This window comes from Tursiops truncatus, chromosome X (genome assembly GCF_011762595.2).
Source record: "Tursiops truncatus isolate mTurTru1 chromosome X, mTurTru1.mat.Y, whole genome shotgun sequence".
Lineage (NCBI taxonomy): Eukaryota > Metazoa > Chordata > Mammalia > Artiodactyla > Delphinidae > Tursiops > Tursiops truncatus.
Window position 1 is genome coordinate 27,586,489 of NC_047055.1, and position 18,362 is coordinate 27,604,850.

Consider the following 18,362-nt stretch of genomic DNA (forward strand, 5'->3'; position numbering starts at 1 on the left):
GCACCTACAGCCCATGCACTAAAACGAAGAGCAGCCCCTACTCGCCGCAACTAGAAGCCCGTGCACAGCAACAAAGACCCAATGCAGCCAAAAATAAACAAAACAAAATAAATAAAACATAAAAAAAAGACAACCAGACATAATGTTCCTGAAGGAAGCACATGCCACCACCTATGAGGTAATTTTGCACCCCCTCCCTCCCCCGCAAAAAATTGAACCTGAATCAAACAAAGCTTTTAGATTAGGGTTATGGTTGCCAGATGAATTTCAGGATGCCCAGTTAAAACTGAATTTCAGATAAACAACAAATAATATTTTTAGTGTAAGCATGTCCCATGCAATATTTAGTATGTCCCATACACTAAATTTGGGACACAGTTATACTAAAAAAGTATTCATTGTTTATCTGAAATTCAATTTTAACTGGGAACTCTGTATTTCTATTTGCTAAATCTGGCAACCCTACTTTAGATCCAACTACCCATTTATAAGGAACACAAACGGCAGAGAAACACATTAAAGGAACCAGAATAAGGCTATCTGCACCAGACTGGGTAAATGTACAAGACAAACAACCAGACTTCTTTAACAAAGAAATGTCAAGAGCGAGAGAGAAAGAGAAACCTATAGACTAAAGAGACTTAAAAGACACAAAACTCCATCACTATGTGTAGACTATTTAGATTCTGCTTCAGATTATTAAAATACCACGACACTTGTGATATTATTGGTAATTTGATCACTGTCAAGTAATTCCATAAGTATATTAAGGAATTATTCATTTTTTAATTTTCTAGTGGTATTGTGGGTTTTTTTAAGAAGCCCTTATCTCTTATACATTTTGAAATGTTTATGGATGAAATGACATGTGCCAGAAGTGCTTCACAATAATATGGAAAGGAGGGAAGTGGAAAGAGTATAGATGTAATAAGATTGGCTTTGAATTGAGGATGTTGAAGCTTCCTTAAAAAGTACACGTGATTTCATTATACTTTTCTATTTCGGTATATGTTTGAAGTTCCCCATAATAAAAAAAGGCTTTTGAAAAAAACAATACCTAAAACAGAGCCTGACCTACTGTAAACACTTAATACATATTTGTTGGCAGGCAAATGGGTTTAATTTTAAAAAAGGAAAGCTTCCAGATGGTCATCAAATGGAAAAACATTTTAAAATGAGATTGCAAGCATGAATATGCCTGAAAACACAAATGAGATTCATTTAGGGACCAAACTATACTCAAATGGAACCAATAATGAATTTGCTCAGACAAGGGAATTTGTTTATTAAAGATGAACAGTTGTGAAATTCTGGGCAGAAGAGGTTCATATATTATAGCTATTAATTTTGGTAAACACAGAAGACATTTTTAACCCTTCAAAAAGATGTTATGCAGAAAACAATCCATCTTAGATTTTCTTCAATATTTATTATTCCACTGAACTGTTGTAAAAAGTCATGTTAATTTCCCAAAGGCCTTTGGACAGATTTCGAAAATTTGAATGTTCAAATGCAAGTGATCGCCAATTACTAAAAATTAATGACTTCTCATGCTGAATAATGCATGCACTTGGCAGGAGGACTTTACCAAAAATGCAGTGTTGTCAGTTTTTAATGCAATCTTGCCTTAGCTGCTGGGTACATGAAGGCAACCAAATTCAAAAGCAACCCTCAGCCCCCCACACACAAGGAGCAGGTTAGTGTGTTTACTGAAGTGTTTAGTGCAGGTGAGATAAGCTGTTTATTTTATGCTTAATGTTACACTATATGGATGCACCGTAATTAATTCAACCATTCTCTTATTGATGGATATTTCCCACTATTATCAACAACAATGCATTTGACCTTATACATTTAGCCTTACATTCTGGTGCTTTAATTTCTGGGGGAGAGATTACAAGAAATGGGTTAGCTGGGCCAAAGAATATTTATAAATATTTTTAATTTTAGCAGAAACTAATTGCATGTATTTTTAAAATTAGGGCTACGATGTGGAATGGCATTTTAAAAATGAATCACCTAACTACAAATCAACCATCTCACTAACCTCACTTCAAATGCAAAGTATGTTTAAGCTCTGATTTAAGTAGAGAACTGGGTTCTTAGACAATCTCTCATTGACAGCACTTTTGGTGTTGAAAATTCCATGGTTTATTCTGTTTCAGAGCATCTTGTATCAGTACTTCCAGTTTGGTATTCCTTCCTGTACTAGAAGGAAGCAGCATCTTAAACTGACTCCTTGCCACTGTCTCTGAATTCTGAGTGCCATTTCTGTCTTTCCTTGGTCCCTTTTTGCAAGGAGAGACTGGCTGTCCGCACTCTTTAAAAGGTATTTTTATTGGTATCTTTTCCTCTTATTCTTTTTGTCCCTCTAATTTTAAAGATCTTTTTATTTGCTGTTCTTCAAATTCAAAAATAACAAATGCTTGTTATAACCAGTGAAACAAGGCAATAGGAGGATGTATAAACACAAAGCTAATCATCACACGTCGACCTCCTGATGTGATCAATATTAATAGCCTGCTGAGCAGCCTTCCACAACTCCCCTTGCTCATACAAACAGATCAAACATATGTAAAATTCTGTTTGTTTTCACCAAAGTATAATCATACTATACACATTATTCTGCAACTTGTTTCACTTAACTCTCTCTCTATATATATATATATATACACACATATATTTATATATATGTGACAATAGACAATATATGTTATTTAAGAAAATATAGTGGAGATACTCTGCAGTCATAAGTTCTTTTCCAGTTCTAGAATTCATTTTTGTATTCCTTTGGAGAACATACAACCATGTATTTGTAATGAATTGTTTAATGTCTTTCTTCCCTGCTAGACTGAGAGCTCCTTGAAGGCAGGGGGCTAATTTTGTTCACCACTATATCTCCAGAATTTAGGGTAGTGCTGCCAGGACAGTAATTGCCTTTATAAAATCTATTTGTTCATTGTTTCAGTGCTTCTTGAAACCTTCAGTCTACTTAAACTGGGTCATTGCCAATACTCAAATGTACGTGTCTTTAGGAACTCAGGCCTGAGTAAATCACCACTCAAAGTTATTTAGATGGAAACTGGTGACAGTACATTTTAAAAATTTGTAAGACTTCGTGCTTTTTAGCAAAAAACCCTTTCTGCCACAAAAAAAAAAATGAATTTTAAAGGACAGAGCACATGTTTAGCAGAAAGAGAGCTCTACACTTATAATTAGAGCTGAATTCTAGTCCCACCTCTGCCATTAATTACTGTGTGGCCTTTAGAAAGTTCCTTATCCTTTCTGGTCCTGGTTCATCTGTTGCTCTAACATTCATTAATTCCAAAACTATGTACTGTCCCCTGCGTGCGGCACTAGGTTAAGTGCTAGTGATACAGGGGTGAGTGATATAACAGCTAACAGTTAACGAATGCTTACTGCATGCTTGGCCTTTTGCTAATGGAGTCAAAGGCACTATCTCATTTAATCTTCCATGATAGCACTACCGTGATACTTTCTGTACTTTACAAAGGAGGAAACTGAGGCATAGCGAGGTAAAGTAACTTTCCCAGCATACCAAAGGACGCGGTGAAGACAGGATTGGAAGCCGGACAGTGAGGCTTCAGATGCCGTTCCAACAACCTTAGTGATCCTTGCCCTCATAATTCAACGACTATTGGCCTGCATTTAATCCCAGCCCAGTACTGGGTGGAGCGCCCTCTTGTCAATGGGAGGGTGCAGTGCCTCAGGTGCTTGTCAGAGAAACCATTGAGAGACCTGACACGATCTCAGTCAGGTGAAACACTACCTCGCTCTCGCAGTTTCCACAACCGGAAAATGAAGCGGTGGGACGTGTCAGCAGGTCGTACGCACGCACGCCTCTCTGGGCGTCCCATTGGGTACGGGTGAGCGTGCGGGTCACGCCAGCAGGACGCGCTTCTCTGAACTCGGCACGGGGCGGGGAGAAAGGGCGCGCTGCGTGCGCGCGGGCCCTTCCGACGTCGGCGCGGGCGGGCGGCTCCGCCTGGCCTAGGGCTCCTTTGCCCCGCCCCGCTGCCCGCGCCGTTGTGGCGTCTACTTCCGGGCCCTCACCACCTTTAGCGAAACCAACGAGAAGAAACCGCCTGCATGTAGAGCAGCCCGACCAGGAACGTATCCGAGTGGCGCGCGAACGTGAGAGGAAAGCCGTGCGCGGCTGCGCTTTACCGCCCCTGAGCCGCTCTAGACGCGGGTGAGTGCTGGGGCATCGGCTCGCACCTGGAGCTGCTCGCGGAGCAGCCCCCGGAGCGGCCTGACCCCGCCCCTCTCCGGGGAAGGCTTGGGCCCTGGCCCACTCCCAGCGTACTCCACGCGGTGTGTCCGGGCAGGTGCAGTGTGAGGAACAGTGAAGGGGCTAGTTAGAGCGCCTGCTTCCTAGAGGCGCTCCCTCGGCCCCTCCTTGGGGTGTTGAGATGACCATGTCTCTCCCTCACTTTTGTTCTCCATTTCATTCTCTTCCTTTTTCCATACTCCGCCCCAACCGCCTTCATCTAAAAGGATTCATCTCAAAAACCACTCCGGTCGTTTCTGCCTCGCTTGTGCTTGTGTGCGGTTTTAAGTTTCCCTTGCCTCTGCACCAAATATCCTATCATGTGCATCTCTAGATGCTACTCCTTAGAAAAATTTGTGCAAATGATTCATAAGTAGTATCCCCATCAGGAAGAATTCTGACATACATATACCATTGTCAATCTAAGAGACACTAGTGAATTATTATATAATGGCCAGACATATTGAAAATTGTGTAATATGAAATGCCAAAATCCTATATAAAATAATTCATTTTGGAGTGCATCTGACAATTCTAAAACAAGCAGAGCTTGTTTCCTGTGAATTTTCTTTTCCTTATTAGAGCTGTGTTTGTTGACCAAGTTCTGTGAGTGACACAGGAAACCTGTCCTGCCTCTTTCCCACCCGACTTCCCACCCCTCCTTAGGAATTACATCTGTCAAGTTGTTCCACACGTTGTCCTTCTAAGGTAATGGAGGTCAAAGTCCATTTCCTCTAGAAGAAAACCAAGGGATGGTTTCCTTGTAGCAGTACGGTGATGCTGGATGCAAAATATCAATTATGGTTAACAGATCCTACATGTTTTTACATTTGTAGGAAAACAAGGTTATTCAGTAACTTTTTATTAAATTCTCAATAATATGGGTGGAAGCACTGTTGAAATCTTTATTCTGTAATAGAAAAACCATTAAACTGATGCCAGGATATCTGATTTCTAGTTCAGTTCTATTGCTGACTGTGACTTTGGGTCAGTTACCTAACCTCTGTGGACCCTCTGTTTCCCTATCTGTAAAATGAGAAAAGTGACATTAGATAGCTTCTAAGGCCACTTTCAACTTTAAGAAACAAAGGGAAAATCTAAGTAGCTCAGTAGAACATTCCTTGTGGAGATAGAAGGGAGATTGGGAAAATCTCAACAGTTGTATTTAATGTTGGGTTTTCTTTTAATTTCTAATTGAAATAAAAGTGTAGACTTTTCCCTTTTTACTTCCCCAAAGAATAAGAAAATGCCTTTGGAGGAAATAAAAATGTTCATTAATAGTCCCCAGATATGCCTATATTGACTCAGTTCTCATCCAAATAATTTAGCTATTTTCATTATGGGCTTTTATTATTATACATCAGTTAGTTGAGATACTGTATTGGAAACCATTTAGTCTTAGGAACAAAAGGGTAAATATTAACATATATGGTATCAATTCCAAGATGTACTCAAAACACCTAAGGACAGCAGCCATCAGTTAAATAAAGCACTAGGTTGAGAACAGAGGCCAGCACAGATACCATTGGTGATTTACCAATTGTATGTGGTTTTATCTGTTCAATTTAAGGTTTTGTTGTAAAAGTCCATTTATATCCACAGAGGTATTTAAATAATATAATGCAAGCTTGTGAAATGAAATTCCTTTAAAGAGAATGATGGACAGACAACCTCTGTAATATCAGTTTCTGGAGTTAGTGCTTTGGTTTAGTACTTGGTTAATTAAATCCCTATAGATGAAGTGCAAAAATAGCCTCCCAGAAAATTCTATGGCAGCAAGGTGTTGCTGCAAAGTTCCACTTTGTTCTGAACAGTAATCAGGTATCATTGGAAGCAAAAAATTCTTAAGACTCTCTTGTGCTACTTGCACTGACTCGATTTCAAGCTTGGGAGCCTTTTTTTTTTTTAACATTAAGAGCAAAATGTAAGTATAGGGGGAATATCAAATCAAATCACTAGACTCCTTTTCTATTAAGTATCCTAAGGATCTTTTTCTTCTTTATAGGAAAAATGCTTTCTGAAAGCAGTTCATTTTTGAAGGGTGTAATGCTTGGAAGCATTTTCTGTGCCTTGATCACTATGCTAGGACACATTAGGATTGGTCATGGAAATAGAATGCACCACCATGAGCATCATCACCTACAAGCTCCTAATAAAGAAGATATCTTGAAAATTTCAGAGGATGAACGCATGGAGCTCAGTAAGAGCTTTCGAGTATACTGTATCATCCTTGTCAAACCCAAAGATGTGAGTCTCTGGGCTGCAGTGAAGGAGACTTGGACCAAACACTGTGACAAAGCAGAGTTCTTCAGTTCTGAAAATGTTAAAGTGTTTGAGTCAATTAACATGGAAACAAATGACATGTGGTTAATGATGAGAAAAGCTTACAAATACGCCTTTGATAAATATAGAGACCAATACAACTGGTTCTTCCTTGCACGCCCCACTACGTTTGCTATTATTGAAAACTTAAAGTACTTTTTGTTAAAAAAGGATCCATCACAACCTTTCTATCTAGGCCACACTATAAAATCTGGAGACCTCGAGTATGTGAGTATGGAAGGAGGAATTGTCTTAAGTGTAGAATCAATGAAAAGACTTAACAGCCTTCTCAGTATTCCTGAAAAGTGTCCTGAACAGGGAGGGATGATTTGGAAGATATCTGAAGATAAGCAGCTAGCAGTCTGCCTGAAATACGCTGGAGTATTTGCAGAAAATGCAGAAGATGCTGAAGGAAAAGATGTATTTAACACCAAGTCTGTTGGGCTTTTTATTAAAGAGGCAATGACTAATCACCCCAACCAGGTAGTAGAAGGATGTTGTTCAGATATGGCTGTTACTTTTAATGGACTGACGCCTAATCAGATGCATGTAATGATGTACGGGGTATACCGTCTTAGGGCATTTGGGCATATTTTCAATGATGCATTGGTTTTCCTACCTCCAAATGGTTCTGATAATGACTGAGAAGAAATAAGAGCATGTATATGATCACCGTGTAGGACATGTGGTGTTATTTGTAGTAACAACTGCATATCCAACACAGCAGTATGTTTCTTTTCTTTTTTTTTTCGTTTTCAGTTTGGTGGCACTGGTTTATTCACACATTGAAGTTTAGTAATAGGGTTTTTTTAAAATAGGGTAGGGTTTTTTTCCTTAAAACACACATGAGAATTTCAACTGTGTTGGAAAGAAATGTTTTAATAATAATAATTTTACAAATAAAGAATATATTTATAAATAATATATTATGTGATAAATTCTAAATTATGAACATTAAAAATCTGTGTGGCACATGTTTTTGCTGATTGGTTAAAAAATTTAACATGTCTTTTTAGCTTTCTAAGATACGCAAATGAAATCTCTAGTTGTGAATTTGTGATTAAAGTAAAACTTTTAGCTGTGTGTTTCTGTTACTTCTAACGTTGGTTTATGTTCTAAGCCTTCGCAAGTGCCATGGATTTGCTTTCTCAAAATGCACAACCAAGCAATAAAGGGAATGTTCCCAACCACTGTTAAAGTGAAAGTTGAAATCTATCCCTGAGAGAAAAAGTGAAAATTAATTATAAAGGTTAATAATTTTCCTGGGAGCTAATTTAGTGGCCTCCCTCAGCATACACAATTTCAGTGTAACCCTCTGTACTTCTCTATGCAGATATTGAAGTTGGAGTGGTGACTGTAAAGAATGTAATGTCATTTAACTGTATTGTTTCCCAGTTAATCAAGCTCTCAGCTGTGGCTTGGATAAAAATATATCAGTTGAGATTTATTTACTCCTGCAGAGCAAACGAGTTCTGTGGAAGTCTTCTTTGAAGAACTCCTTTCGGAAGTCTGGCAGTTTCACTTACTTGAATTGAGTCTGTCCTGGCTTTTGTTTACCTGTTCAAATTTTTAGATTTTTCCCATGTTCATGATTGCACCATATCCAACAGTTTTTGGTGTGGAGGTCTTAACCTCACCATTCACCTTGGATTACTCTGCCATTTGCCTGATTTCGGTGGCTACCCAAAAGCTTTATGGATGGTGGATACAACAGCTTCTGTGTTTATAAATGTGTGAAACACTTGGAGCTGACTTGTCCTAAAATCAGGCCTGCACATGCCATATTAAGTCAGATCCATAAGCCCCCATAGGGTGTGAAACCATGACATTTTAGAGGTTAATTTTTCTTATAACTGGCTTCATGATGTTAATGGTCTCCTACAGCTTTTGCAAGCCAGAAAGAATTTCCTCAAGAGGGCCTCGGGCTTCAAATTATTGATCATCAGAGTAGTGTGTAAAACCCTTTGTTTTAATTTATAGATTTTCCTCACTGGGGCTCTTGATTAAAATGAAAGGTTATTAATTTTGAAAAATAATAAAACCCTTTTATCAAGCACCAAAATATGTGGTCTCAGATGTAATTACTACAAACCAAATCATATTCAGTGTGAGTGCAATGATAAACAGTATCTCACTGAGTGTGACACCCAGTTTACAAGTGTCACATTGCCCCCAACACCAGTATCTTAAAACTTTTTCTACTATATTTATCGCCTTCAATTACATTAGTGTATCAAGGTATAGTTGTAATAAATATATCAGAAAATGCATTCCATTGTTTGATTTCCTAGTGGGTACTAAAGTAACAATTGCTTTTTAAACCAAATTGATGCTCTTGATTGTATTTTTTTTTTTTTTTTTTTTTTGCGGTACACGGGCCTCTCACTGTTGTGGCCTCTCCCGCTGCAGAGCACAGGCTCTGGACGCGCAGGCTCAGTGGCCATGGCTCACGGGCCCAGCCGTTCCGCGGCATGTGGGATCTTCCCGGAGCGGGGCACGAACCCGTGTCCCCTGCATCGGCAGGCGGACTCTCAACCACTGCGCCACCAGGGAAGCCCTTGATTGTATTTTTATACATGAGTATTCCTTTATAAAATGTTAGTTGTCTTAAATAATATGCTGTCTCCTTGAACTTATTTGTACCTAGTCTTGTAGATAAATTTGGAATCAGTAACACAGAAAATTGTGCTACAGAAGTCATGGTTACAGATTTGATCATCATGCATTCAACAGCCAAAAACTATAACCCTAACTCCACTCTGTTATTGGGAAGAGAGTCGGGAAGAGTGGAGGTCTAATGGGAATTGATCATGATTGTAAATATATTTTACATATGGCTGGGTAATGCCTACTATATTGGACAACACAGGTCTAACCAGTTCTGGAAGTGTGAGGCCCACTGGCTGAGATGTGAATGAGAGAAAACTTCAAGTTTCTTCTAAAAGTTATATTTATCTTTCTGGTTTTCTTGAATGCAGGGAAACTGCAACCTGACTTTCAGCAGGCCCCAGGCCATCTCCTTGCACAAGTTCAATCGCTAGACCTTCTTTCTCAAAACATTGGATTTGGAGCAAAATATAGATTAGACCCCTTGGCTTTTTTTTTAATGTAGCTAAAATACTGCTTGTGTATCAAATCTGATTTATAATGCCCAGATTCAGGGAACACCTGTATTAGAAAAGTTACTGAAAGCACAGAGTTTAGTAATGGTGTACCACTAATTTTCCACTCAGTTAAAGTATTGTGTTCCTTTTAGTGCTAGCTGACTTGGATTGATGCATTCAATGCATGTCTGAGTGTTTATGTGAAGAGCCTGTTTGTAAAAGTTTAACTTTCTTTTGGCATTCAAAGAAATTCAGGGAAGGTTTTGCCAACCTTCCCACCAAGGAGTCCCCCAAAGTCTAATGAAAAAATAATCACTCAATTCCAGTATCATCAAAGATAAAATACTATAAAGTATTCAAAGGGTAATGGGGGAAATGACTTATTTAGAAAGTATGAAATAATGGTGTATGTCTGGGGTCTCTAGCATAATAGAAAGGAAAGTCCACTTTTATTAGTGTGGAATCTATATACTATACTACTCCTTGTATATATTGGGTATCTATGAGCTTAACACTAGACCTGGTATTTTGTGGAAAGCAAAAAGAGCCCAAACACATGATTCATACAGGGAGTCAAATAATCATTTCATGTAAGCTTTGCACGAGCAATAAAACAAGCCATTGTTTACTATTAGAATATGGTGGTCCTCTTTGCCTTAAAAGTCCTCAATTTGATAAGTGTTATTTCTCTTAACCCACATAATTCCCATTTCTTTGATAGTTTTCACTGATTCCATGCAAGAATGGCCACATTGGTTTTGCCATTGCTTTGGCAATTTAGTGAAAGCCCTGGCAGGAAGAGCAGGGCCTAAAAATAAGCCTCAGATTTTCAATGAATGGATGGATGGATGGGAGTGAGGACGGATGCCATTAATTATGGGACAGGCTTGTGTTTGGAAAAAAGTAAGAAATGCTTCTAATGAGTGACTGATAAGAGACATCCACAAAGGTACTCAAAGTGCTGAATAAATGGGGATGTTCTAACAGTCAAAACACCAACCCCATACCATCTGAGGGGAAAAGGGGAAAAGTGGTCCTAACTTGATGAAGACTTTATTTTTTAATTAATTTTTACTGGAGTGTAGTTGATTACAATGTTGTGTTTCAGGTGTACGGCGAAGCGAATCACTTATACATATACATATATCCACTCTTTTTAAGATTCTTTTCCCATATAGGCCATTACAGAGTATTGAGTAGAGTTTCCTGTGCTATACAGTAGATCTTTATTAGTTATCTATTTTATATATAGTAGTGTGTATATGTCCATCCCAATCTCCCAACTTATCCCACCCCCCAATGGAAGACTTTAAATACTGGCACTGAGAATCTTCTTTTCCATATTTGCCACTCTAAGGTATTCACCTCCGGAAGGAAGCTTCAGGGAATACTGCCTGTTCTCCATCCCAATGCCATCCAACAGAAATATAATGGGAGCCGCATGTGTAGTTTAAAATTTTCTAGTAGCCACATTAAAAAAGACAGAGGTGAAATTACTTTTAGTATTATATTTTACTTAACCCAATATATCCAAAATATTGTCATTTCAACATGTAATCAACAGAAAAAATGAGATAGTTTACATTCTTTTTTTTATTAAGTCTTCAAAATCCAGTGTGTATTTTACAGTAACAGCACAGATCTAACCAATTCCAGAAGTGTGAGACAACACCCCACCCCGGGGCTGTCATGTGAATGGGAGAAAACTTGAAGTTTCTTCTAAAAGGCCTGTTTATTTTTCTGGTTGTCTTGAAGGCTACGGAAATTGCAACCTGACTTTTAGCAGGCCCCAGGCCATCTCTTTGCATGAGTTCCATCACTGGATCTTCCTTCTCAAAATTAAGTCATTGGATCCTCCTTCTCAAAATTAACTCATTAGATCTGGAGTAAAATATTGATTAGACCCCTCAGCCTTTTTCCTTAGATTATAATTGAACCAAATTGCTCCTGTCAATTTTAATATTCACTAATCCTTTTCCCAACCTATCTTTTGGATGTATTGATAGTCACAAAGCAGCTGCTAGTTCTGCCTTTGCACTTACACTCTACCCTCATCTCCCCCACTTAACCAACCCTCCCCCTTGTATCCTTTTCTTTAAAAATCCAGGAAAGGCTTCTAAATGGTATAACCTTTAAATGGTCACAAATCACCTAGCCTGAAGGTGACAGAAAAAGTTCCGACCTCAGGACTAAGTTCAATTTCAAAAGATTCTCCCAGAATACCCTGCTAATGAAGAGGGAAACAGAACATTCCTCAGAAGCACACTGCAAGCAACCCAGTCTTACTGCATTCTAATCCTACCCATATTTTCCCACTGTGGAATAGAGGCTTGGCTAACTTACACTTCTCTCCAATAGCCCATAAACAAAGATGGTGATGCAACTGTGGGCCAAGATTAACATTTTATGAAACGTGAGGGGAGATTTTCTGCAAAATAGGCATTGCGGGAGGGAGGTAGGGAGGTTTAAGCAAATTCTGAGTGTAAATTCTTTATACGTGAAGTATGAATGGAAGGTAGAAAATGTCTCTTCTAGCATGTAATCTCTTTGTCAAAGAATATTTCTCTTGACTGTTTTAACACTTTACCACTCAAGTATTTTTACAAGTTCTGAATTAATTCCAAGTGTTTTATGTATTTTTTCATATTTACATACCATCTTGCCTGAAGTTCTTGCTATTTTTTTTTACATCTTTATTGGAGTATAATTGCTTTACAATGGTGTGTTAGTTTCTGCTTTATAACAAAGTGAATCAGTTATACATATACATATGTTCCCATATCTCTTCCACCTTGCGTCTCCCTCCCTCCCACCCTCCCTATCCCACCCCTCTAGGTGGTCACAAAGCACCGAGCTGATCTCCCTGAGCTGATCTCCCTGTGCTACGCGGCTGCTTCCCACAGCTATCTATTTTACATTTGGTAGTGTATATATGTCCATGCCACTCTCTCACTTTGTCACAGCTTACCCTTCCCCCTCCCCATATCCTCAAGTCCATGCTCTAGTAGGTCTGTGTCTTTATTCGTGTCTTACCCCTAGGTTCTTCATGACATTTTTTTTTTTAGTTCTTGCTATTTTATTCAACCATGGTTAAATTTTAGAAAAATTCCAGCTTGTTCTAAAAACTGTTTACTTGCATATCAGTGATACTTAGCTTTATTATCAATAAATTAAAAGCTTAATTTTGAAATTTTGGTGCATTTTCAGGTGGCCTCTCATCTTCCTGAAGGTTGATACTTATTTGCTAAAGGCCTTACAGATGTTGAGATACTTAGCTTTTAATGCATTTGTATAAGCACATTTATAGATTTCAGAAAAATTGTCTAGAATTATCCTACTTTTAATGGTGAGAAAAGGATGCTGTGTTTAAATTTTATTTTAATATTAAAATATTAGATTTTTTAAAATAAAAAATATATGATAATGTAAAAATAAAAAAAATCAGTCTTTGCAATCAGGGACACTTAGGTTCAAATCCCAACTCTGCCATTTATTAGCAGTGTATCTTCAGGAAAGTTATATAACCCTTCTGGAGCCTTAGCTTCCTCACTTATCAAATGAGAATTAAAATCTACCTCATGGAATAGTCATAAAGATTAAGCAAGATATATAAGTAGAGCTTGTGCGTATAGGAATGTTATTTATTTCCCTTTCCCTCTGACCCATTTGAACAAGTTTAACTAGCACTTTACACAGTTAAATATGTATCAATCCTTTTATTAAGTATCTTTCTGGTAAAATATTAAAATATTGATGTGAATAACAGCTGGTATTGAATATTCAAAGTCACAAGGGAACTCCTTAATTAATATTTCTAAGATAACATCTGTACATTGAATCTGTGCCATGCAATAAAACAGCTCTTCCTCAAGCAGCTTTTTAATAAAGTAAATATTTTTTAAGGAGAAATTTGGAAGTTGCTTTTAAGAACATTAACTTAGAACATATTCCCCCTTCACAGTAAATTAGACATTATTGGAGCCAAAATGGCCCAAATCAGTATGGTTTCTATCTCCTCACACTTTAATCAAGATGCTTCTATTTATATTGACAAAAACCACTGCTTAAGTGACACTCTTGCATCCCCAGTAAATGCATCTGGGCATTCGGTACTTGAGAGAGAATTGGATTTGACAACACCCAGAAGCTCACGAGGCCGTGTGCCTTCTTTCAGACCTCTGCATTTGGGAGCCAGAAAGCAGAATTACTTTGTGGACTCCTTTCAAAACATTTTACAAAATATAAAATTTTTATCTTGTAAAGCACAAAATAAGTGCAGTGTAAGTTTCCAAGTTTTTACTGTATTTTAACCCCTACTTTTTTTAAAACAATAAAGGATTGCCAGTGAAAAATATCTTCCAGTCATGTGCATTTTTGAAAGCGATTTAGGAGATAGAGATTAATTTGATGGGTTAGAGACTGCTGTTATCCCACCAAATGAAGCTGTTTCTACTCTATATTCAGATACAATTCAGGTCGAACTTTTTGCAGGATCTTAGTTCTCCGACCAGGGATCGAACCCGTGCCCCCTGCAATGGAAGCACGGAGTCCTAACCACTGGACCACCAAGGAATTCCCAGGTTGAACTTGCTTAAATCCAAAATGTTTACACAAGCAAACTTTAGAAAGATCTCAGTCTCACAAAAGCATTCTTTTTCCTAATCCTGGATAAGTTAGCTCTCTAAGAAAGCTGTCCAGAGCCTACAGGGCAAAAAGGACTCTCCTCCCATCCTCCTCACCCTGCCCAATTTAATCCAGATGTTTAAGTGAACAGTGAATTTTGGCTTTAAAAAATGAATTCTGAATGGGGCAGCATTAGAACTGATGAGAACAGTGTCCAGACTAACAAGTACAAACCAAATCTTTCAGATCATGAAAAACTAAAAATTTGTTAAAACATTGGTATGAAGGGACTTCCCTGGTGGCGCAGTGGTTAAGAATCCGCCTGCCAATGCTGGGGACACAGGTTCAATTCCTTGTCCGGGAAGATCTCACATGCCACGGAGCAGCTAAGCCCGTGCGCCACAACTACTGAGCCTGCACTCTAGAGCCCGTGCTCCGCAACAAGAGAAGCCACCGCAATGAGAAGCCCACGCACTGCAATGAAGAGTAGCCCCTGCTCGCCGCAACTAGAGAAAACCCACGCACAGCAACGAAGACCCAACGTAGCCAAAATAAATAAATAAATTTAAAAATAAATTAGGGAACCTAGATAAACAAAGTTAAATATTTACTACATTTTGTTTGGGCATACATTCATTTCATATTCCCATTAATATATAATTGCTACATTATTAATATTCTCATGAACAAAAGAGTGAAATATTTACTATAATGAAATACATCTATAAATTTAGTCATTTGCCATTCTTGTATCTTCTGAAGTACTATGCTTAGAAATATTGTATCCTCGGTAGTGGATTTCTACATGCAGGGGGAACTTGGCTGGATATAATCATTATTTGACAAATGCCATATGACTTTATGTTTGGGGATTATCAAATCCCTCAAATTAGAAATGTTCATAGCTGTCCTTTGGATAAATCCAGCTGCTTGTTTTGGGTCCAGAACATTAAAAAAAGGAAAAATGCAGCTGCCAACAGAACACCACCAAACCACTATAATAGTCTGCTAGAAGAGGGTTTATCAGGCCTTTATATTACCACACAATGGGACAACAATCTGAGTTGGAATGCTGAATTGTTGCAACTCCAAGACATCTGGATTTTTTTTAACCTCACATTGGATATAATCTAGGAATATTTTTATATCTGGTTCATGTATAATTTGCAAATTTTAATGACTGAAATTGGAAATGTATTAGTAACTTCCTACTGGCTTTATAAGTTGCTATTGGGCTGTCACCATTACCCAGATTTTTTTAAACGTAAATTTACTCACTAGACTGGAAGCTCCTTAAGGATAAGGGCCACTTGTCTATTATTCATCTTTGTGCCACATGCCTAGAACCTAGTGGATATTCAATAAATGTCCATTGAGTTGAACTGACCTCGGCTGAGGAAAAGTGTGTCAGATGCACAAAAATGACTAGGTTGTAGGTTGGCTTGACACAAAATGTGTCAAGCTTGACACCCTAACTAAAAATGAACTGAAGACACATTGCCTGTGAGAAAAACAGGCTCTCCCTGTATTCCTACTCTCAGGAATATGGGAAAACTAAGTTGCCTTTAAGCATAGTGCATAAAGAGGCTGATAGTTAAACCTCTTTGAATTGGCTTCCTTGCATGACCTAATGTTTAGAAACAGACTGGGCTCCAACCTATGGAGTGACACCCCGGATTAACTCTATAACCTGAGGCCTCAGACACAGGGGGAGCAGGAAATATACATATTTAGTCCATATTACCAAGGCAACAAAGTCAATGTACCTGAACATAGTAGGAAAACAAGCACAGATGATGTTGAATATTTTAAAAGTGTTCCCCACACCCACCATAACAGTGGTTAGAAACATGGATAAATTATTTCTGAAACCACACAATTAAAACTTCTCTAATATATGTGTGTGCTTTGTTTTTCATTGCTAACACTCCATAGGCAATCTTGGTCAATTAACATTATCTTAGTACCAAAAATAAGGTTCTAAGTTTGGTTTTGACATAAATGACTTATTTTCTTTTTAAGCATATAAGGAGCTATAGACCTCGAATAGGCTGCCTCTCCCCCAAATGGGGAAACATCTGAATTTGAAACTAGTAAATCAGCATAAAATGAGACTATCTGTTGAAGAAACCTACCCTGAAAGATCATTTATAATTGTGCTACTGACGAGATTATTTACACTTTTATCCACCAGGAATAAATAATAAAATATAAAAATATAGTAAGCTGTAGAATATAACTGTCATAACAAAGAAAAATATTCTACATAGAACTAAAAAAGGATATAGGAAGAAAAGTTATCAGGGCACCTCTACAGGCTAGGAAAGAAAGATTTTGGCAGACATAAGCATTCTAATTAATGATGAAGCAGGAAAAATTCTCCAAGCCTTACCCTGGCCCAGATGAAATACTCCCCCAAATTATCAACCTTCCTTTACTCTTATCCATCTTCACCAAGAAACTTCCTGTTTACTAATTGTTTACCCTAAGCAGACTTACCACTATAAATTAATACATTTACATTCTAACGTGGGAATCTCCAAGTCTTATAGGTTTTGTTACTGGAAAATAGTTTCTCAATCTGAGTCAGACCCTGGATCTATACCCTTCACCCATGTTATATCTTGGGAGGCCCAGCTGCAACAGCCAGCCAAATGGTGTCTCTCTTTTTACTATCCACCCTCACCTTTCTCACCAACTTATAACCGTAACACAGGTCACCACAATCTTGTAAATGTCTGTATCCATCTGAAAAATAAAATCACATGTCATATATTTGTAAACAACCAAATGAAGATGGCTGAAACACAGTATTGGGTTGGCCAAAAAGTTCGTTCGGGTTTTTCTGAACAACAAACTTTTTTCCAAACAAACTTTTTGGCCAACCCAATATAACAGCAATGTTATTAGGAAGAAAGACCTGTTATCACTGTATAAATTCATAACTGTTGTTTAATTCTCAAAACAGCTTACTGTTCTCACTGAAGTAGGTCCATGGTCTTCATATGCCACTTATGATAGGAGATATGCATTCTTTGGGGAATACAGTGGGGACTCAAATCTGGAAGTTCTGGGCATCTGTGTAGTATGATTCAAGAGAGGGCATTAAATAAATTGAACTGGAATCTGATCAAGCCGATCTGTTTACAGGCTATACAGGGAGTACAAAAACAAGTTAAATTACTTTACAGTGATACAATCAACAAAATCCAGAATGTGGGAAGAAACGCTATATGACAAAACAACTAGATTTCTTACATAATTAATTTAAAGGGAAAACGGACGGGGAACTTAGAGATTAAAACAGACAAATAACAACCAAATGCAATATATGGACCTTGTCGGATACCAATTTCAAGCAAACCAATGGTTAAAAAAATAAAAAGAGAAACAATTGGGTCCATCTGTCACATAATTGAACACAGTTCAGATATTTAACCTTATTAAGAAATAGCTGAGACTTCCCTGGTGGTCCAGTGGTTAAGAATCTGCCTTCCAATGCAGAACATGGGTTCGATCCCTGGTCGGGAACTAAGATACCACATGCTGCGGAGCAACTAAGCCCGCATGCCGCAACTACTGAGCACGCAAGCCACAACTAGAGAGAAGCCCACGTGCCACAACGAAGATCCCGTGTGCCACAACTAAGACCCGATGCAGCCAAAAATAAAAAATGAATATATATATTTTTAAAAAGAAATAGCTAAAATTTTTAGGTGTGATAATGATATTATGGGTTTTTTTAAAAAATACATATTTCAAAGACATATTAAAGAAACTGGATAAAATGATATATCTGAGATTTGCTTCAAAATAATCAGAGAGTGGGGTGGGAAGGAGTGAGATAGAGATGAAATAATATTGGCCACGAATTGAAGCTGGGTGATGGATACAGAAAAGGTCCATTATACTATGCTACCCATACTTTTCTATACGCTCAAAATTTTCCATAATGAAAAGTTTAAAAACAGCAACAGCAAACAAAAAACACATACAAAAGAGAAGGGGAACTTCTAGGTGCC

At 38.0% G+C, this 18,362-nt stretch overlaps 1 protein-coding gene across 1 annotated transcript; it reads left to right on the forward strand.

The window, feature by feature from the left end:
- Positions 1–4,067: 4,067 nt before the first annotated feature.
- Positions 4,068–13,158, forward strand: C1GALT1C1 (C1GALT1 specific chaperone 1). Its single transcript, XM_033849506.2, has 2 exons — positions 4,068–4,213; positions 6,297–13,158. Exon 2 carries the CDS (start codon positions 6,302–6,304, stop codon positions 7,256–7,258), a length of 957 nt encoding a protein of 318 aa, XP_033705397.1. The 5' UTR covers positions 4,068–4,213; positions 6,297–6,301; the 3' UTR covers positions 7,259–13,158.
- Positions 13,159–18,362: the final 5,204 nt, after the last annotated feature.

Excerpts from the sequence above, each read along its gene's own strand:
- C1GALT1C1 (XM_033849506.2), top strand. The coding sequence starts at position 6,302 with ATGCTTTCTGAAAGCAGTTCATTTTTGAAGGGTGTAATGCTTGGAAGC.